General features: G+C 43.3%; 1 protein-coding gene across 1 annotated transcript; it reads left to right on the plus strand.

Moving 5' to 3' along the window:
- Positions 1-1121: 1121 nt before the first annotated feature.
- Positions 1122-21870, plus strand: LOC110069821 (uncharacterized). Its single transcript, XM_078388415.1, has 5 exons — positions 1122-2055; positions 3537-3607; positions 4560-4686; positions 9824-11261; positions 20191-21870. The coding sequence occupies exons 1-5, from the start codon at positions 1974-1976 to the stop codon at positions 21485-21487; spliced, it is 3015 nt and encodes a 1004-aa protein (XP_078244541.1). The 5' UTR covers positions 1122-1973; the 3' UTR covers positions 21488-21870.
- Positions 21871-22728: the final 858 nt, after the last annotated feature.

Here is a 22728-nt window from a genome sequence, read left to right on the forward strand (position 1 = left end):
CTCAGAGCTCCCTAATCTAGCCCCCAGTTGGCACGTTCTTCCACTAGCGCACCTCCCCGTGAGGTACACCTAGAAGATTACCTACGTGCTCTCAGATTGTCCCCGACTAGACCCCCCTTGCTCTGGGCACACTTGCCAAGGCTTTGCTGGACCACTGGACAACTGGACCAGTCGTATCCCACACGCTGGACACCAATCAATGTGACAAACCCCGACCTACTGGGATATGCCACAGTTTCACTAAGCTGCCACCAACCATTCCCTATAAGAAGTCACACAGACCAGGGATGGATTTTTAACAAATAAAGGAATAAGGTTTATTAAATAACACACAGGGAAAAATAAAAGGATCAAGTGAATAAGATACAGTAACGTGGCTTAGTCTCAATCATACATACACACAGTTTGGTTCACACAGAACACTTAACTTGAAGCCCAGACCCTGAACCTATCAGTTCTGGCTAACCATACAGACACCTGAACCTATCAGGTTGGTACTGACTGACACACAGTAGTACCCTGTCTGACACACAGACTCCCACTCAAGCTTCTTCTCTCAGCTCTTCTCCAGCTTCTCCTAAACTTCTCCACACACGCTCCACATATATATACAGTACAGCCCCTCCTCCTGATGTCCCGCCTTCCACTCCCCATAGGATGGAACTTTCCCTCCAAACCCATGACAGACAGGTAACATCAATGCTGTATGTAACAACAGGCTTCCAATGGCTCAAAGTCACAGGCAAAGAAAAGTGTGGCTTTAACCTGCTCTCTGATGCTTTTGCTGGAAATGTTTATGTTTCAGGCGAGCCCTGTCTATGTTAAGGGCTCCTTCACCAAGATCTGGTTGGTGGCCAGCCCATCCAATTTTAGCCATAAACTCCTTGGGTGGGGGGGGGCAGAGGCTTGCTCTGTTATCCTTGATCACACATATAGGTGGAAAGCAGCTATAAATTAGAAGCACCAGCAACTCTGCTGAAAGAGATCCACCCCATATGAGATTACTGGGTTACTGTGGTCTGGGAAGCTGGAAAGGACCAAACTCTCTTTGGAGGCAAAAATTGTTCAATTCAAGTTTGTCCTCCTTTTGGGCACATCCTGAGAAGATAAAGAGTTATCCAGAAAAAATCATCCTGGGGAAAGGTGGAAGGCAGCAGCAGGAAAAGAGGAAGACCGAGTATGAGATGAACCGACTCTCTAAAGGAAGCCACGGGATTGAGTTTGCAAGAGCTGAGCAGGGCCGTTGAGGACAGGACAGTTGCTCATTCACAGGGTCGCCACAAGATGAGGGCGACTTGACAAAAGGTAACAACAACCCCTTCACTCAATGGCTATAAACACCCGACGTAGCCATTCACTTCACTTTGGGCTCGGGAAGCAGATGAGATGTGTTTTCCAGGAGACTGGCATGGCTTCAGTCACATGGTGGAGAAACAGGCCGGCCAGCCAATAGGAGAGCCCATAGAAAGAGAAGCGGTGTGTGACGTCGGAAGCGACGCTTCCCAGGCTTGTTTCTCCTGCAGGCTTCCTGCAAATTGTGAAGGCGAGCCGTGGAGAGAAGGGGGGGGTGAGCATCGCTGGCGGTGCAAAATCAGGCGGGTGGGTGGGATGAGGATGATGAAGGAGAAGGAGGGAGAAGCCGCAAGGGGAGAAGGAGGAGAGGGGACAGCTGCCAAGGTGGGGTGGGTGGGGGAAAGTGATGGCTCTTCTCTTGGGCACTGTTTAATGGTTGTCTCTATTATGGGATGCTCTTAGCCGTCCTGAGGTCCATTTGCTGGAAAGACGGGGTTCATCAGTGCTTTAATAGATATCCTCTAGGCTGGGTGCTGGGAGGGACGATTGGGGGTGGACCAAAGCTCCAGAGAGGCCAGTCTCGAATGACCGCCCACATTTCCCTCCGATGTGCAGGATAGAACCCGTTGCCCACGTCCAGTCGTCCGCCTGCCAGCCCTGAGACCAGAAACTGCACTGGAATGAAAGTGGTAAAACTGAAGATGTGGGGAGATGGTTTGGCTTTTTCCTATGCGTCACCACCTCCCCAGATGTGTCTTTTGCGTAAGAAAAGTAATGTCATCATTTGACCCACGTTTCTCCGTTTCACAAAGGTCTCTCTCTCTGTTTCTCTGCCTCTAACCGGGCAGTACTGCATGACATCCACACCTGGCACGCTTTGAAGTCTTGGAGGCTGCAAGTGTAGCAATCAAGCATACTCACCAGATGGCCGGTTCCGTAGAAAATGGGCATGTCTGCAACCGGAGTGTGTCAGGTATGGTGAGGAAGGCAGGACCGGTTCAAAGATAGGTGTGGCATGCTGCAGGGTTTTTTTCCAATTTTTTTATATTTTTTTAACATGAGGGATGACAAAGGAAAAGGGGAATTGGAATTTTTGAGGGAGAGGGGAGACAATGACATACTGATATCCAATCTATACCTATTGCCATATCAAGATTTTAAGTTATTCTATTTACAGTACTCTTTTCTGCCTTGTAGATAAAGTACTCATTTCAATATATATTATTCAGCTGCTGCCTGTTGATTTAGTCCATTTGTTAAGTAGGTCTCATCTTTCTGTTGCCTTTGGCAGGGGTTGATCTTTCATGACTTCTGATAAGATATCCATTTCGGCTATTTCCCGTATCTTTTCAATAAGATCTTGTTTCAGTATCGTCGGACTTTTCCAATTTCTAGCATACATAATTCTGGCTGCCGTAATAATACGGTATATATAACTATGTGTTCCTTTGACTTATCTATATTATTGGGTATCATACTTAGTAAAAACAATTCTGGGGTTAGTGGCACCTTACAGAGCAAAATTTGTTGTAACATACAGTAGCATGTACTCTTTTCATGCTGCGGTTTTTAATCTGTAAACCTCACAGAGTAGTGTGTCCACTAGGAGGCGGTATATAACTCAAATAGCTCTGTGGTTTAGCTCTCTGGGTGCAGAGCCAGAGGTTGGGAATTCAGATCTTCACTGTGCCTCTACGACAGGGCTGAACTTAGATCGATCAATCAATCAATCAATAGATCAATAGATAAAATATTACCTACCAGAGGTGGAAAAGGGAATAGAGCAAGGGTAGCCATTGTGTGTGTCCCCAGTACTCCAGTTACAGCATCATTTTGCTCAGGCAAATTTTTCTGCAGCCTGCACTTGGTTATGAACAGTGTCACTCATGCCTTTCCAGTCCCGGGACAATGGACATCGCTTTGTGATGGGGCACTGGCATTGATTTGCATATGTATTAGCGGTAACCTGATGAGCATGGGATGGGTGTATTTGCACACCCCTCCAACCCCTCTCCTGGTTGCTTTTTTTCTCTTTACATGTGTGTGTGGATAAGTATCTGGAGGGTCGTTATATTTCTCTCTAAAACGATACAAGGGAATATTTGTGACAAGTTCAGACTTTCTTTTCCTTTCTTCCCCCCTCCCCTCCTAGCCTTCGATTGCGGACTAGAGGGCTTCTCTAGTAGACAAGTGGTGCAGTTCTGAAAGGTCTGCTCTCTGACTTGCTCTTCTTCCCTTTGCAGAGTGTGCAGCGGGATGTCCATCTTTCTCCAGAAGGAAGGAAGAGAAAAGGGTGATGGTGGAAGAAACTCAGGTAGGAGGTTCTCAGGAGGGGGCCACTGAGAGTGTGGTGAGGAATGTGAAACACCATATCTACCATAATCACTCATCTCCTGAAAAGGACAAAAGCTGATCTCACAGTCATAAATACTCAACTCCCAAACAAACTGCACCAGAGCACAGAGTGCTGTCCTCTGAAGATGCCGGCCACAGAGACTGGTGAAACGTTAAGAAAAACAATCTTCAGAACATGGCCAAAGACCCCAAAAAACCCACAATAACCAATGTGAAACACCTTCATGCACATCTTCTGCAGCTGTTGTGAGGTCTGAGAGAGGGATGTCTTGGCTCCAAACTCAGAGAATAAAATGTCCCTCAAATGCCTCCTTCCCAAGACAAGAACTGGAGGGAACGCCAAGGAAATTATACTTTTTGCAGGTTATTGTTCATGCCCTCTGAGCCATTGGGAACCTCTGACATCCAGTCTTCCCTCACATTAGTTTTCTACCAGTCACTCCCAACCTTGGGTTACCCAGGTGTTCTCGGACTGCAGCTCCCAGAAACCCTGGCCAGCACAGTTGGTGGTGAAAGCTTCTGGGAGTTGAAGTCCAAGAACTCCTGCTTTACCCAAGGTTGAGAACCGCCATTTTCTGCAATGCACACCCCATAGTTTTGCACTGCCTCCTAACAACTGTATAATTGATGTACCCAGCATGGAATCTTAATGAGCATCCTAAAAACAAATTGGCCATTTCCACTAAAAAAAAAATGGGGCAGCTTTGCAGTGTTTTGCACCACAGTTTCTAAATTTTGCTCTAACTCCACAAGAATGTAACTGACAGATCCTGCAGAGCTTTCTTTTCCATGCACGAACATGTCACATTGTCTTTTCACTCAAAAACCTAGCCAGACATTTGCGGCAATTAGGTAATATTATTATCCACACCAAACTCTGAGTGGGTTTTTTGGGGGGGGATGTGTTTCAGAAACTGGTGACCTTTGAGGATGTGGCCGTGTGTTTCACCAAGGAGGAGTGGGTATTGCTGGCTTCAGACCAAAGATCTTTATACAAGGAAGTCATGATGGAAAACTATGAGACGGTGTTCTCTCTTGGTAAGCATTGTTCTGAATCCCTTGTTTACCTACTTAGGATTGCAGCGTTTCTTCTGAAGTCTGTTCTCCAACCCAGACAGAAAACTTTGATGGTCTCAGCCTAAATCAGATTTACAGACATTCCAAAAGGGGAGATACAATAGTAATGGGAGAGTTCTCCTGATCCTGTACCAGTTGTCCTGATACATTTCTGTAGGCAGGAACATGGGGCCTCGGGATTGGGCAGAAAATTGGCTGCTAGTGCTCATTGTTGTTAAAATGATGGTTTGTAGGGTTTTCGCCTCAGGTAACAAAATAACTTGACTGGCTTTGAGCACTCTGCACCTTGATTTGCATGAGTGAGGGGAAGCCGTGTACCTCAGGCAGCAAAATGTCCTTGGCTGGCTCTGGTTTAACTATATACAGTTATGTTCTCCTCCTGTATAAATGCAGATATCATCATGGTGCTAACTGGCTTGTCTGGATTAAATGGGTAGAAGGTCGGGTGCAAGGGAGTTTGATGCCAGCTAAACCTCACTTCCCTTTCTTTACCTCACATTTTTAAAATTTGTTTTAAACTTCCATACCACTTCAAAGCAAAGCACGCTAAGCAAATAAAAATGAAACATTAGGAGAGAACAACTGAGAAACAGCAGGTCTAGCAGATCTTAAAACAAATGAATAAACAAAATGTAGCATTTTTTTCAGGATGGATATACTGTAGTCTTTGAAATCAAATAGTGAACAACAGTGTAATGATAATTAGGGATTTTAGCCTGGCTACAGTTCACTTACGATAAAGTTGGAGAAGGTTCAAGAGTGCAGGAAAAGAGGAAGATGAAGTTTATTAATCTTTCGCGTTTCAGTTTAGTGTACCTGATAAATTACTCTTCCCTTCTATCTTGATCCCTGTATTTCCCTAATAAACTCCTTGTGTTTGAGTCCTAGAAAAAACTATTTTCTTTATTGATTCATAAGTAACATTTTAAAATGTTAGCAGTTAGAGAGAAGAGGGAGTGGAACACCTACGTCAATTTAGGCAACGCAGTATCAAGACTTGAAGAAGACACAAAGTGTACAGGAACAAACCTTTTCACTTGAAAACCGAATAATATTGATCCCAACTGCAGCTAGAAGGCACTGTCGGGTTAGCCCAGAGAACGGGGCAGCCCCAGACACTTTGGGCCAGCTTGGGGGCTGGTTAATGCCAAACCTAGTGGGATCAAGAAGAAGTGATTGGATTCTAAGATAAAGGCACCAGTGAGGTGCCTTGTGGTGTCTGGGGAGTGTATAACTCACTAGAGAGTGAAAGTAGTGAGAAGGGATGCCTCCCTGGGATTAGAATGTTACACTAGGTATGTGAGAAATGCTGAAAAAGAAGTTCACAATGCTGATTTGTTGCTTAAAGTGAGATGTGGAAATTCTAATTGAAAGGAATTCCAGTGTTTTCAGGAAGAGTAGGAAACATCTGTAGAAAGTGAAGTAGCTGCATACAAAGCTTTTTGATGACCTTAGATTTTTACAAAATGTCTAGAAATCAAGTCCTGTGAGAAATGTTTAAGGGAGGTGGGTCTGCTCAGCCTGTGTTAGGGATGACTGAAAGGTGATATGATTCTCCTCTTCAAATAGGTTAAGAGCTATCACATGGAAGATAGAGGAAACGTGCTTTTGCTTGTGCCAGAAGCTAACAGCCATACTAGTGTATTCTAACTACTGTACATGAAACAAGATATCAGTGAAACATTTGGAAGAATATCCTGGTGGCAAGAGCTATTTGACCCTGGGATGGACTGGAAGGGTGTGTGAATTTTCCTTAATGGCCCATTTTTAACAGAGGCTGGATGGTCATCCCTCAGGAATTCTACAGCTGTGGATTTTTCACAACAACATGAGACAATCCTGGAAGGTCCTTGCAGCATTTTAGTTCTCGTATGGCTCCATAACTGTTGTTATTCTGTGCCATCAAGTTGCCTTTGACTTATGGCAACCCAATGTGAATGAGCAACCTCCAAAATGCCTGTCCTCAACTGTCTTGCTCAGCTCTAGCAAACTCAAGCCCGTGGTTCCTTTAGGGAGTTAGTTCATCTCATATTTGGTCTTCCTCTTTTCCTGCTGCCTTCCACCTTCCCAGGCATTAACGGCTTTTCCACAGAATTCTGCCTTCTTACGATGTGCCAAAAATAGGACAGCTTCGTTTTCAACATTTTTGCTTCCAGAGATAGTTCAGGCTTGATTTCATCTAGGACCCACTTGTTCATCTTTCTGATAGGGTACAGTATCTGCAAAGCTCTCCTCCAGGACACTTCAAATGAATAATTTTTTCCCTGTTGGCTGGATGCTACCATCTTTTTTGTGCCTCTTGCTCCCCGACATGTAATCTGTTACTATTAACAAGCTCAGGACAGTTAACCAAGGAAGGAACTTAAGGATGTTGTGCTCCCAAAACCTTTGTTGACATGTTTGTAATATTTCTCTTGCTATATATTTAAAAAAACCAGATACAATTAATGAACCATGTGGCTTGCGATGAGATTTCATATACTGTAATATATATAATGTGAACATTTTAAAATGTTGTTGTTCTGGGTTTTTCGGGCTCTTTGGCCGTGTTCTGAAGGTTGTTCTTCCTGACGTTTTGCCAGTCTCTGTGGCTGGCATCTTCAGAGGACAGAAACCTGGAGAGTACAGGTTGCTGTCCTCTGAAGATGCCGGCCACAGAGACTGGCGAAACGTCAGGAAGAACAACCTTCAGAACACGGCCAAAGAGCCCGAAAAACCCAGAACAATCACTAGGTCCCGGCTGTGAAAGCCTTCGCGAATATTTTAAAATGTTCTTTAAAAATGCACAGAAACATTTTACAACTTAATCCTGATCTCCCTCGTTTCCTTCTTATCTCCCAGTTCCAAAATCTGAATGTATTTCCCATATGGAGCAGGAGGAAGAGCTATGGGTACAGAATTCTCTGGACATGGAGCAAGTGGAAAATGGATACGCGATCAAGCAGCTTTTTGGGTAAAAAACCCTACTTGAAGTTGCTTAGAAAACCTCTTGTCTTTGAGAGCCATCATAATGGAAGTTCACCTCAGAGTCATGCCGGTCAAATACCAAGGAGTAGAGGCCATACTGACACCTTTCAACTCACCAGTTGCTGCCCACCCCCACATTATATTGCCAAATTGACTGTGTAAAATCAAGGGGGAGCACTTGTTTACAAGGAAAATGGTGTTTCCAGAAATGTGATTCTACTTGTAAGTATGTCACGTGAGTTGTAGCTTGTTAGAAAGCTACACTGGATATTTCCCCTGTCAGGAGAAGTTTGCTAGTGGTGTGTGGGGCATGTGCTGACCACGTCTGTCTCACTAACCTCTCTTGAACAGTAATCCCCACACTTAGCTAGATCTAAATTCCAGATCAGCCATGAAATCTATGAGCAACTCTTTCTCTGAGACTTTCTTATTTCACCTTGTGTTGCTCACCATCCAAAACATGCATTCTGGAAGTTCAGAACAGAGTCTGAAACAATGAGTCTCCCAGTAAAACTTTTTCTACAAAGTTCAGTGATACGCAGAGGTTCCACGTAGTTATCATGACTGACAGTTCTTTGTTTATTTCGGCTACTTTTGCTTTCCTCGGTATGCACATAAGTACACTTATGTGGCCATGGTTTTTACACAGTTTTGTAAAATCATAAAATGCAGACAAGGGAACAGTAATGAGAGCAAGCTAAAATAAATTCTGCAGCAAAACACGAAAACACTCAGCATGTGAAGCCAAAATAAAAACAGCAGTGAGATGAAAGTATGCTAAGATCTAAAAGGACTAAAACAGTTCTTAAAATTTCTTACCACCTGGATCTTCAGAGACAACAAAGGGGGAAAACATGTAGTAGTTGTTGTTGTTTAGTCGTTAAGTCGTGTCCGACTGTTTGTGACCCCATGGGCCAGAGGATGCCAGTCCCTCCTGTCTTCCACTGCCTCCCGGAGTTGGGTCAAATTCATGTTGGTAGCTCCTCTTATTTTAATTGGCAAAATCCCATTGATTATGCTCCCTGGCTTCAATTCAAAGGCATAAATCTCAGTGGAAATTGCCAATAGTTAAGAAGTCAGTGGTTTTATTTCCTGTCAGGCATCAGTTGCTTGATTTGGCATACAACAAGAAATAGAAACAAGACAGGAGCGCCTGGTGTGCTTTGGTCCATGGGGTCACGAAGAGCCGGACACAACTTAACGACTAAATAACAGCAACAACTGACAGTAATTGAGTGCTGAAATCTGTACTAGTGGACTTAGAATCCACAGAATAATAGAGTTGGAAGGGGCCTATAAGGCCATTGAGCCCAATCCCCTGCTCAAGGCAGGAATCCAAATCAAAGTAGGTCTCACAGATGGTTGTCTGATTTTCTCCTGAATGCACACAGCACTGGAGTTCTTGCCACCTTCTGAGGTCATTGGTTCCATTGTCATTTGTTCCAAAAATTAGGAAGCTTTTCCTTATAAAATGAAATCTGGCTTCCTGTAATTTGAGCCCATTATTACATGTCTTGCACTCTGGATGATGAGGAACAGATCCTGTTCTTCCTCTGGGTGAAAATATTTCAAGTGTTTGAAGAATGTTATCATATCTTCCCTCAGTCTTCTTTTCTCAAGGATAAACAGGCCCAGTTCTTTCAGCCTTTCCTGTTAGGGCTTGGTTTCCAGTTCCCTGACCATCCCTGTTGCCCTCCTCTAAACTTGCTCCAGTTTATGAGCATCCTTCTTAAAGTGCTGTACATGAGGCCTAACCAGTGCCAAAAAAAGGGAACCTAATACTCCACATGGTTTGGAGACTGTACTTTTCTTAATGTCGCCCAGAGTGGTATGATATACCAGATGGGCGGGATATAAATCAAATCAAATCAATCAATCAATCAATCAATCAATCAATCAATCACTCAATCAATAATACAGCCTAAAATAGCATTTATTTTTTTACAGCCATATTGCACTGTTGGCTTCTATTCAGTGTATTATTGAGCCACTGAGTGTAATTATTCAACTGGATTCTTGGCATTTATTTTTCCCTTCATGATTTCCACACTGTTTTCTCTACTCCCTCAGTTTTCTCCTTAGTCAGAACTGGGAATACTGGCTCAGTTATGCTTTTCCTTCTTCCCAACAGATAACTGGAGGAAAAGATCTCCATCCACAAAGTGTAGGAAATGTTCTACATCCATTCTGGATCTTTCTAGACCACAGCAAGCCCAAACAGAAGAAAAACATATCGGAGTGGAGCCCTACAACTGTCCTGACTATTTCTCCCAAAATATAGCTGTTGTGCTTCATGAGTGGGTCAGCACAAAAAATAAATGTGAAGAATCTCGGAAATACTTTGCCAACATTTTGAATCTTAAGAGCCAACAGACAATGGCCATAGAGGAGAAACCCTACAAATGCCGGGAGTGTGGGAAATGTTTTGCTCACAGGTCAGACCTTCCAAGGCACCAAAGAGTCCACACAGGAGAAAAACCATACAGTTGCCAGGAATGTGGGAAATGCTTTTCTTGCAATTCAAACCTCATGATGCACCGAAGAGTCCACACAGGAGAAAAACCACACATATGCCAGCTCTGTGGGAAATGTTTTGCTTCTAGTTCAGCCCTTTCGAAGCACCAGGCAATCCACACAAGAGATAAACCATACAAATGTCAGGCGTGTGGGAGATGTTTTGCTCAAAAGTCACATCTTATGAGACATCACACAGTCCACACAGGAGAAAAACCATACAAATGCCAAGAGTGTGGGAAGTGTTTCGCTTGTAATACAAACCTTGTAAAGCATCAGGGAGTCCACACAGGAGAGAAACCATACAAATGCCAGGAGTGTGGGAAGTGTTTTGCTCAGAATTCACATCTTATGAGGCATCATGCAGTCCACACAGGAGAAAAACCATACAGTTGCCAGGAATGTGGGAAATGCTTTGCTTGCAATACAAACCTTGTGAAACATCAGGGAGTCCATATAGGAGAAAAACCATATGAATGTCAGGAGTGTGGGAAATGTTTTGGTCAGAATTCATACCTTGTGAGGCATCTCACACTCCACACCGGAGAAAAACCATTCCGATGTCTAGAGTGTGGGAAATGTTTTGTTTCCAGTGCAAGCCTTGTGAAGCATCAACGGATCCACATAGGAGAGAAACCATACAAATGCCTAGAGTGTGGGAAATGTTTTATTTGCCGTACAAGTCTTGTGAAGCATGAGAGAATCCACACAGGAGAGAAACCGTACCAATGTCAAATATGCAGGAAATCTTTTGCTCAGAATTCACACCTATTGATTCATCAGAGAGGCCACACAGGAGAAAGACCATACAAATGTCAGGACTGCGAGAAATGTTTCATTTCCAGTGCAAGCCTTATGAAGCATCAGCGAATTCACACAGGGGAGAAACCATACAAATGCCAGTTGTGTGGGAAAGGCTTTACTTTCAGTTCAGCTCTTTTGAAACATCAGATAATCCACGCTACAGATAAACCATACAAATGCTTGGAATGTGGGAAATGTTTTGCTCAGAATGTGCACCTTGTGAGACATCAGACAGTCCACACAGGAGAGAGGCCATACAAATGCCCAGAGTGTGGAAAACGTTTTGCACGCAATTCAGACCTGTTTACTCACCAAAGAGGTCACATAGCAGAAGAACCATACTAATGCCAGGCATGTGGATAATGTTTTCCTCACAGTTCACAATTTTTGAGACACCAGAGAGTCCATACATGTGTTTTCCTGTCAGGGGAGAACATGTAGGGTAATCAGGCCATCCCCACAAGAAATGTAAAGCATGACATACTATAGGTTACACAGGAGAGGGACTTCTAGATGCCAGGAATGCTCAAGGCAAAGCACCATGTCTACACAGATTATCAAATAAATGTCAAGAATGTGGGAAATAAGAACTGCTGACAATGCACTTCTTATGAGGTATCAGAAAGTCCACGCATGGGGAAACCATTCAAATTAGTATGGAAAATGTTATTTAGATCACCAAGTAGTCTCAGATAACCCACATAGCAAAAAGAAACATGATAAAAAAGTGAAGTTGGAAGGGGCCTATAAGGCCATCAAATCCAACCCCCTGCTCAATGCAGGAATCTATATCTAAGCAGATCTAACAGATGATTGTCCAATTATCTACGTCTTGATTGCCGAAGGTCACGTACCAAAGCCTCCACAACTATACTGAAGCCACAGAATAACTTTAAGGGGGAGATGGCATAAATAAACATAACATGGAAAAAAATCTTCCTCACAACTCAGCTAGTGAGAATTGGCATTTTAATTAGCAAGAGAGTAACTGTATTGGCATCCACTGTGGAAAATGTTTTCTTTACTGCAAAAATTTAGCAATCTACAAGCAGATCCACTTGGGTGGGAAACCTCATATGTGCCCTTAGTTTGGGAAATACCTTCTTGAACAATCACAAGCTGAGGAAAGGGAAGAGGCATACAGAGTAGATGCAGGATGAACCTGAACTTTAACTCCAGTTATTGGGAGAAGCTGGGAAATGAATGAGTGAGTGAGAGCGTGGCAGGAGCAGAAGTGCAAAAACCAGAAAATGTCCACACAATAGTCATAAAACATACCATGGTGGTGACAGTATAGACAAATGTACACAGATGGACTAACATATGTGTGGCTTATGTACTGTCCACCTCCAATTAATAGTGGTCCTAACAGGGTTTTCTTTTCAAAGTAGGTGAGATATTTGAGCAGTGGTTTTACCAGTGCCATCCCCACTGTGAGTTTCCAAGGGGGGGGGGTTTTCAAACCCAGTTCTCCTAAGTCCTAGTCTGTTGCTTTTCCTGCTACACTACACCGGCTGAAATCCATTGTTTAGCATAGTAAGTCGCAGCTCAGATAGGCCTGTTTGAATCAATGGAACTTACACTGATCAGCCACAACATTCAAACCACTGACAGGTGGAGTAAATAGCATTGATTATATCATTACAATGGCACCTGCCAAGGGATGGGGGATATTAGGCAGCAAGTAAACAGTCCGTTCTTGACTTTCACGGAGGCAGGAAACATGGGCAAGTGAAAAAATCTGACTGACTTTGACAAGGGCCAAATAGTGATGGCTAGACGACTGGGTCAGAGCATCTCCAAAACGACAAGTCTTGTGGGGTGTTCCCGATACTCAGTGGTTAGTACCTACCAAAAATGGTGCCAGGAGGGGCAACTGGTGAACCGATGGCAGGGTTGGGGCTGTCCAAGGCTCATTGATGCATGTGGGGAGTGAAGGCTAGCCTGTCTGGTCCAAGCACACAGAAGAGCTATTGTAGCTCAGGTTGCTGAAAAACCTAATGCTGGCCATGACAGAAAGGTTTCAGAACACATTGTGCATCACAGTTTGCTGTGTGTGGGGCTGCGTAGCCACAGACCGGTCAGAGTGCCCATGATGACCCCTGTCCACGGCCAAGAGCGCCTATAATGAGCATCGGAACTGGACCATGGAACAATGGAAGAAGATAGTTTGGTCTGATGAATCACCTTCCCACCGAGGTGGTACCTATTTATCTACTCGCATTTACATGCTTTCGAACTGCTAGGTTGGCAGGAGCTGGGACAAGCGACGGGAGCTCACTCCGTCGCGTGGATTAAATCTTATGACTGCTGGTCTTCTGACCCTGCAGCACAGAGGCTTCTGCGGTTTAACCCGCAGCGCCACCATGTCCCTCAAAACCATGTACCTGTATACAAACCAATACTTAGGATTCGTTTGTTGAAACTTGTATCTGTTATATAATACCATTCAATTTTTTTTATAATTTTGATTGACTGTGCCTGGTGTTTTTGAATAATAATAATAATAATAATAATAATAATAATAATAATAATAATAATAATAATAATAATAATAATAATAATAATAATAATAATAATACACCACGTCAATTCTGAATAATGATGACCTTTTCCATGGTTTTCTAGGTATAAGTGGTTTATCAGTCCCTTCTTTTAGGGATACCCAGGGACAGGCTGGCTCTTCTGGAAGGCATAGTGGGGAATTAAACTCCTAACTCACTGAGCTACCCAGACTAGCCACAAGTCAGGTGATCCATTTTTAAATAATTGTTTGTTTGTTTTTGCCAAACATGTTGTATGCAACCCCTGAAGGAGGCTCTTTCAGAAACAAGCGTTTTGAAGGCAATAAAGAAATTATTCTTGACTAGAGCACTGAGTGTTCCCAGATCTACTCCAGGGGAGTTCTTTGACTGGTGATAGCCCAATAATAATAATATTAGGGGGGAAAGGCAAAAGTGTCCTTCTGCCTTGAGCTATATTTCCAGCAGGCCTCACATTTTGTATTGCTGTTATTTGAACAAAACAAACTCACTTGGTTCCAAACTGGGTCTTTTCATTAGATGCCTGAGCAGAGATTGTAAAATGTCTGAGTCATAGCAGTTTTCCAGATTATAGCTAAATGTTACACTAGGAAAAGTCTACTAAAGTTACTTTAACTATGTTTGGGACAGATTCTTTTACAACATACATGTCTGCTAATCTTGCCATATAGACTTGTAAGGAAGAGGAGGTTGTGTATTTTATGAGAGCTAATAGTGCCATTTTAATGAACATTCTGTGATTATTTAATTCTGGCTTAGTTGATTTGTTGTGTACATCGTTAGGCATCTTATGTTTGAAATTATGTTGCATATGCAAAGATCCCAGTTGGCTAATGAGCAATAAACTGATTGGATCTGAATTCCCCAAGTGCCACTGTTACTGGTCTCATCTGAGTCTGCTTGTGCTTCGAAGCTTTCGTGAGTTTCATTTCTTCTTGTTTTATGGAGTCAATTCGAGAAACCTTTGACTTTCAGATGTTTTTTTAGCTCCCTATCCAATTGTTACGAAACAATAGAAGATTGGTATTAGCAATGAGAACTCAATTTATTAGTGAGGTGCTTTTCTAATGCAAGATGTTTCACCTTGACATGGTCCTGATTCCTTATGAACCATCTTAGCCATGTTTTGATAAGGAATACTGTGAGTTCATCATGCCTGTTCCTTGCTTAGATCAGTGTCTGGATCGCTGTCTGTAACATGAAGTTCCTTCAGTCTCTGATGGGCCAACCCTACTGCATGGGGGGGGGGGAGGAGTTCTGCTTTTCCCCAACCTTGGTGGGCCATACCCCTTTCTGACCCTCTAAACCTGGGGGGGAGGAGATAGTCCCCTCAAATGTCAAATTGCATCACCAAAAAACTTCTGGGGTGTATGATTTGCCATCATAGGCATCCTTCAGTCTCGAGAGACTATGGTATCGTGCTCTGCATGGAGGACTTGGAACAGCGTCTAGTGTCGCTGAGAAGGCCAATTCGAGAGTGACAATCCCTTCCACACTCAGGACAAATACAATCTGTACCCCGTCTAGCTCCCTGATTTTGCTGCTTTCGTGATTGCCTCTTTGCCTCAGCCTGCTGGGTGAGGGTCAGCCTGGAGGCATGCGGTGCATCACGGCCTCTTCCAATTTGAATGATTTGCCATCTACTGTAAATACAATTTTGCTCCACCCAGCCTATTTTAAGCCAGTGATAGCCTTTTTTAAGGTACTGTATAGGAAATTACCTGCACTATGCCCACACTATTCTTGGGTGTAAAACAGAGAAGCCCCCATTCTATCTTCCCAACCCATGTGGCTGTGTGCAGAATAGGTGTTTTGTCACTGATTGATGATCTGTGGCCAAATCCACTAAATTTTATGTGTAAGCACTTCAGGGCAGAGTATCTCCTTCTCTCCTTTGTCAGGTACTGTACATGGATGGAACAGAATAGTAGATGAGCAATGCCAACGAAAGGTAGGGTAAACTTCCTCAGAAATAAGAAAAGAGAGGAAGAAAGGAAAAATGTGTCAGCATTTTAAAGCGAAATGGCTTGATTTCAGAGTGAGTTTCCCAGTCAATACCCACTTGTTACTCGTTAAAGTGCTACAATATTTGTCTTTTATTTCTCTCACTTGTTGAGGCAGAGGAAAATGGCAGCTGTCAAAAAAGGCATCCAAGGGTACCTAATTATAGGATATGAGATGGTGGCGGTCTGGGAAGCGCGGAGGGAAGGAACAGAGAGAAAAGAAAACTTCCAGTCTTTGTTGAGGATTTTTCTCGCTGTTAGATGCTGGTTTTAAAAAGACGCTCCCTTCTCACTGCAATCGCAGTCAAAAAAGAAAAGCTGCCTCTTTTTATTAATTGTTCTTAGCTTTAAACTTTGCCCTATAATGATGTAAACCACCGTTGTACACTCATTGTTTTCAGCTTTAAATATTGCCTTTCTAGGACGTAAGCTGTCTTGCGTCCTTTTTAAGAAGAATGGCGGGGTTAAAATAAAATAAATGCCACCCGGCCATCCATCTATGCCCTCGAACAATCGATTGGAAGGGCTGTGTGTCTGTCTCGATAAGAACCAGACTCGGCCTCGGTCACGTGACACGAAGTAGAGGCAAGAAGTGCCTCCCCCAAAGAGCACCGCCGCTGAGGAACAAGAGGCGTCGTTGAAAGGTTCCGGTCCAAAAAGGGGGACCATGAAGACGGGTGTTGAGGACGAGGTAACGTTGGGGGGGGGGGAAGAGAAGACAGACGCGGGGGCAGAAGGGGACGGAACAGCAGAGCTATTTCTGGGCAGGGAAGACTTTGAGCAGGATGTTGTGCTGATGGGAATATGGGAGGGAGAAAATGAGGCTTGTAAAAAGACTTGAGACAATCGCTGCTTGTCTTGTATTCCTGCGGCACGTAATTTATGCACAATATTTTACGGGGCAGTTCTTGGTTAAACAGGCTTCGGGTGTTCTTACACCAAAGCCTGCAAGATCTCTTCAGAGGAGATGAACAGTGGGGAAGGGCCCACGTTGCCAGGAATGATGTTGCCTTCTTTTCTCAATCCGCTTCTGCCTTCTAACCACGTGTCTCATTTGCAACCGAAAGGCCATTAATGCCACATTACAGGATTTTGGCACCGATGACCAAACTGGATGGGGTTTCGTTTTTCTCCACCCTGCTCATTTCCCAGAAAATTGTTGGGAAAGGTTGAGCATCAGATTTGTGGTTATGAGGAGGACAGCGGTGTGATGTGTGTTTCAATAGGTATACAGTCCTACTCTGAGATTGTGTGCAGTTTACCTGATCGAGTTGGGATTACAGTGCTGTGGATCCCTCCGCAACTTATTCCTTTTTTACCCACAACACGATTCCTTACAGGACCCCAATTTACATTACTAATTGCTAATTATGGTGGTGGAAAACAGGTGACTGGTGAAACCCTCCAGAATAGCCTCTAGGAAGGGGAAGAGAAGAGACTGTATGAAAAAGGGAACAAGTATTATAAGAAGCAGTCAACTAACAATTTTGTACTTCATATCTTTAGATTCCAGGGCAAGTATGCACAAGAATCAAATAAGGGTTACAATAAAAACAGTGTGAACACTTTTCTAGCTTGCATATTTGGAGAAATACAAACAAGTGGGTCCAAGAGCAAATCAAGCCTAAACTACCTTTGGAGGCAAAAATTATGAAACAGGCTGTTATAGGTACTTTGGGCACATAACGACAAGGCAAGTTTCTGTAGAAAAGACAATCATGCTGAGAAAGGGTAAAAAAAGAAGAAAAAGTCCAAATACAAGATGGATCGCCTCCCTAAATGAAGCCACAGGCTTGAGTTTGGAAGAGCTGAGCAGCCCTCTTGAGGACAGAACACGTTGGCGATCACTCATTCCTGGTGTCACCATGAGTCAGAGATGACTTGATGGCCCATAGCAACAACAACCTATAAGACTACGTGTTTAATTTTCATAAAGTTTAATGTGTCTAAGCACATTCCTTCAGATGAAGGGAATGGTCATATCTCTGGATGGGGCACCTGTTGGAGGGGGTGGGATGCCAAACCATGGGCCAGCTGTTTAGTTGGGAAACATACTGCACTGAACCAGTGGTTGGTGCCCATCTCTAGACCTGACTTTCACCAGCCCTGCTCTAGAAATCTGTACAAAGCCAGGTCTCCTCTGGGTTAAAAGGTCAGCCTATCTCTCTGCAACCTTCCATAAGAGTTATCTGTTAAAAGACAATCTGAATCATTTTCCAGAAAAACAAGTGTAATAAATGTCACAGTAATGATAGTAAATATAGCCAGTTTTTCTGTCAATTCATGCAATCACTTCAGAGTAATCCAGACAATCACTAGCCTCTTATTAACTTAATATTTTGCTTATAGACAAAATGAACCGAATGAAGAAGGCATGGATGAGAGAGTGGCACAATTTGCTCCTCTGTTTTAGATTGACTGGCTCAATCACTCAGCGGTTTAGGTATCTGTCTGCGGAGTTGGGAGTTAAATTCCCCACTGGGCCTCCTTCCAGTAGAAACAGCCTATGTGGCCTTGGGCAAGCTGCACAGTCCCAGAATGCCCCCAGAAGGAGATGGTAAACCACTTCTGAGAACAGTAGTATGTCGGTTTACAAATTTAATGCATTCTACGGGACATTATGTAATGCGAAAAATTCGTAAACTGAAATGCAGATTGCCATAGGAACGGGGGCAGCACTATAAACATCCAGGCACAATGCATCCTGAGGGAAACTTCCTTTGTACTGTGGAAAAAAATCATAAACTGAGGCATTATTTTCAATGGATTTTCGTTCGTAAACCAAAAATTACATTAACCGAGGCGTTCGTAAACCGAGGTACTACTGTACTTTGAACGTGAAAAACCCTGAAAAGGGTCACCATAAGTCAGAGTTGATTTGACGGCATGTGATTATGATGACAGTTAACCATCCTGGGTCTGCTCTCCTTTTAAGTGGTATAAAAACTACATTTCTATTCAGAATAGATGGGTGCATATAAGAGCTCCCAGGACTCTTGACAATGGGCAGTGCCAATTGAGGCTGACGGGAGATGACGTCTGTAAGGCATATGAAAGGCACCAGGTTGGGGAATACAGCTGGAGGCATCTACCCATTCACAAGTACAAGATGCCCAGGAATATTCCCTATATTGAATCATCTACCTGCACATGAAAATGGACTTTGTCTTCCATCTGGTGAGAGTTAGTTGAGGGGAACAATTGAATGTGTGTTCCTCAATCTGTATTCTGAAGGCCTTGTTATGCCATACGGTGCAGTTTTCTTCCACATCTGTTTAACCTTTCAGAGTGTGGGTTGTTTTCTGTTTCAGGAACCTGTGGCCTTTGAGGATGTGGCTGTATATTTCACAGCGGAGGAGTGGGACCTGCTGGATTTGAATGAAAAGTCACTGTACAGTGAGGTGATGATGGAAAACTATGAGAATGTCACCTCACTTGGTAAGGAACTTGTTTCAGCCTGAACCCTTTCTCCTTACTTTTTTGATTGGCTGCTGGATGAGAAAAGGCGGCCCTTTTAGGTCCCACTGGCCAAAACATGGGGTGCCAATGAAAAAGGTTTGTGTTCCAACAACTTATATAGCTATATTTGCAACCATTTTCTAGTGCTGTGGAAGAAACCTTACAAATCTAACACATGCCTGGTGACAGGTTCAATGTACGCCATTGCAATGATTGTTAACATTCCTCAGAAATGGACAAGAGCACTGCTTTTCTCTGTCGATTAACCGTTGCCCCTTTCTCTTCTTTGACCGTGCTTATTTGCAGTCCCAATGCCTGAGCTACTTTCTCACATGGAGGTGGGGGATGATCTGTGGGTGCCGTATTCTTCCATTTTGGATGCAATGGAAGCTTCTGGTACAAGATCAGGTGAGTCCTTAGGCAGGCAAACATGGCAGAATACAATCAGAAAATCATATTGGCCCTTGTGTAGAAAAATGCTTGTCTCTAAATCAGCCATGCTAAAGTCCAGAACTTCATTTTAGAGTAGAGTTAGTCAGCTTGGGGTGGGGGGGAGTGGTCAGAGTAGCAGCACGACTAGCCACAGCACCCCCATGCCTCACTACCTTGCCAGATGTGTCCCAGTGGTGCCAAGGAAGGCAAACTGAGTTTCCCGTTTAAAAAATGATATTTGTATCTCACTGACAAGCAGAATTGCACATCCATGTCAACAAGATGTTTAAAAGCTGCAGGAGCTTGGTTTTTTTTCTTCTTATGGAAAAGAGGGAATGGCATGATGCGCAACGCAAAACTGTCAGGTGTCTATTGCAGATGGGCACTTACCACAGTTGGGCGGATTGGTCCCACAGGTGTTGCCCGGGTGCCCTGGATACTGTGCCCTGCCTCCTCCCTCAGGCACCCCTCATAATCGGTGCCACAGACTTTCCTGTCCCATCACCTTCTTTGAGTGGGCAGCCACGGAACACAAACACCTTCAGGATGAGAAATGTTTTTCCCCAAAGAAGGAAGTCTTGTTCTAGACAGAAAAGAAATCTATTAGATATGAAAAATGCTTTGCTCTCCATTTGTATCTTGATAGAAGTCTACATAAAGAATGAATCCTAGAAATGCAAAAATTGTTAGCAGTGTTTTCCATGGAATTCATCATTTGCTATTTCTCTCTACACAGAGGACAGACCATATAAATGCCAAGAATGTGGAAAATGTTTTGCTTCCAGCCAGGAGGTTTTGAGACACCAGAGAGTCCACACAGGAGAGAAACCACACAGATGCCAGGATTGTGGGAAACGTTTTGCTCAAAAGTCAGACTTCGTAAAGCACCAGAGAGTCCACACAGGAGAGAAAGCATACAAATGCCAGGAATGTGGGAAATATTTTGCTTCCATGCATCAGGTTCTGAATCACCAGAGAGTCCACACAAGAGAGGAACCATACAAATGCCAAGAATGTGGCAAATCTTTTGCTCACTACTCAACATTTGTGATACATCAAAGACTCCACACAGGTGAAAAACCATATAAATGCCAGGAGTGTGAGAAATGTTTTACTCGTAGCTCACACCTTGTGCGGCACTGGAGAGTCCACACAGGAGAAAAACCATACAAATGCCAGGAATGTGGGAAATGCTTTGCTGAAAGGTCAGGCTTTGTAAAGCACCAGAAAGTCCACACAGGAGAGAAACCACACAAATGCCAAGAATGTAGCAAATATTTTGCTTCCATTCAAGAGGTTCTGATCCACCGGAGAGTCCACACAGGGGAGAAACCATACAGATGTAAGAAATGTGGGGAGAGTTTTGTTCACAGTTCATATCTTGTGATGCATAATAGGGTCCATGCAGGAGACAAACCATACAAATGCCTACAGTGTGGGAAACATTTTGCTCACAACTCAACTCTTGTGAAGCATCAGATGGTCCACACAGGAGAGAAACCATTTAAATGTCATGAATGTGGAAAATGTTTTGCTCACCGCCCACATCTTGTGAGCCACCAGAGGCTCCACACAGGGGAAAAACCTTATAAGTGCCAGGAGTGTGAGAAATGTTATACATCTAGTTCACACCTTCTGTGGCACCAGAGAGTTCATACAAGAGAGAAACCGCACAAATGCCAAGAATGTGGCACGTATTTTGCTTCAGTTCAAGAGGTTCTGATCCACCAGAGTCTCCACGTAGGAGAGAAACCATACAGATGCCAGGAATGTGGGAAAGGGTTTGTTGAGGGTTCACAGCTTGTGAGACATAATAGGGTCCATACAGGAGAGAAACCGTATAAATGCCTGCAATGTGGGAAATGTTTTGCTCGAAAGGCAGACTTTGTGAAGCATGAGAGAGTCCACACAGGAGCAAAACCATATCAATGCCAGCAATGTGGGAAATGTTTTTCTTATAGTTCAAGTCTTTTGAGGCACCAAAGAGTTCATACAGAGTTCATGTATCATCAAGAATATGAAATGATATGCACGACGTAAATGTGTTGTCCAGCTGTGTCAAATCCTGAGGAATATTTTGTACAATGCAATCTGTGAAACAAACTCAGTCTGTATATGCACAGGTTCTTTCATTTTCAAATGAAGATATTTAAAAATGATATTTTGGAAATTATACTGGATAGGAGTCAGGCCTCGCTTGGAGATGATAGCTGGCCAAACAACCTCAGTGCTAGAAACCAGCTGATGAACTTTTTCAAGAATTAACATTTACGTACAAGCAATGTGCATGTGTCAGGTTTTGCTACCTTGTCTGTGTAAAGGTTAAAACAGTTGGATGAGGTACCAAAAATCCCCTGAAAACTGCTCTAACAATAGAGTACTTTAAAACTTGCACCATTAAAATATTCTTTACTACAATTTGATCTACCAAGTGAGACTAACAATTCTTGGCAATCTCCTGTTCCATTATGCTATTTATACACAAGAGATATGAAAACAGTAGACACCGACATGTGATGGATAATAGTTATAAATACACACAATACTTACTTTCAAGCAATGATGTGATGCAAGTATTGTTATTCTTCTGCTTATAGGCAGGAGCAAGTGGTAAAAATAAAGACCTGCTAAGTGGCCATAAACTCACTTTCAAGCAACAGTCACTGCTGTGTGGCAGAGTAGGTAAATAAAACTTAGAATATATAAATAATCAGTGATTTCTCACATTGTAATTAGAAAATGAAGCATCTGCAAGAGACAAAAATAACAGTGCATATTGTAAAAAGATGTAAGTGTTAGCTAAAAGAGAAGGAGGTTTCCCTCCTCGTCAAAATGCCATCCTCTTCATCTGTGAAAGAGACTGAAATATTACACCCGGAGTTACAGGTTGAAAAAGGGGAAGAAGGGGTTAAATTATGAAGAGGAGAGACAAAAAGGCTGGGAAAGTAACAACTGCTAGAGGAGGTAGTTTTGGGGGGAGCAGAGGTGGATAAAAAGGAGGGGAGGAAGCAGAGTAAAATGATACTGGAGAACAGTGGTAGAAAAATAATTGAGGATGGGTGTGTAGGCATCCTTCAGTCTCGAAAGACTATGGTATCGTGCTCTGTATGGAGTTCTTGGAACAGTGTCTTGTGTGGCTGAAGAGGCCAATTCGAGAGTGACAATCCCTTCCACACTGGAGACAAATCCAATCTGTCCCCTGTCCAGCTCCCTGGTTTTGCTTGTTTCGGGACTGCCTCTTTGCCTCGGTCTGCTGTACAAGTGTCTCTTCTAATTGGGAG

Source organism: Pogona vitticeps, chromosome 2 (assembly GCF_051106095.1).
Source record: "Pogona vitticeps strain Pit_001003342236 chromosome 2, PviZW2.1, whole genome shotgun sequence".
NCBI classification, from domain to species: domain Eukaryota; kingdom Metazoa; phylum Chordata; class Lepidosauria; order Squamata; family Agamidae; genus Pogona; species Pogona vitticeps.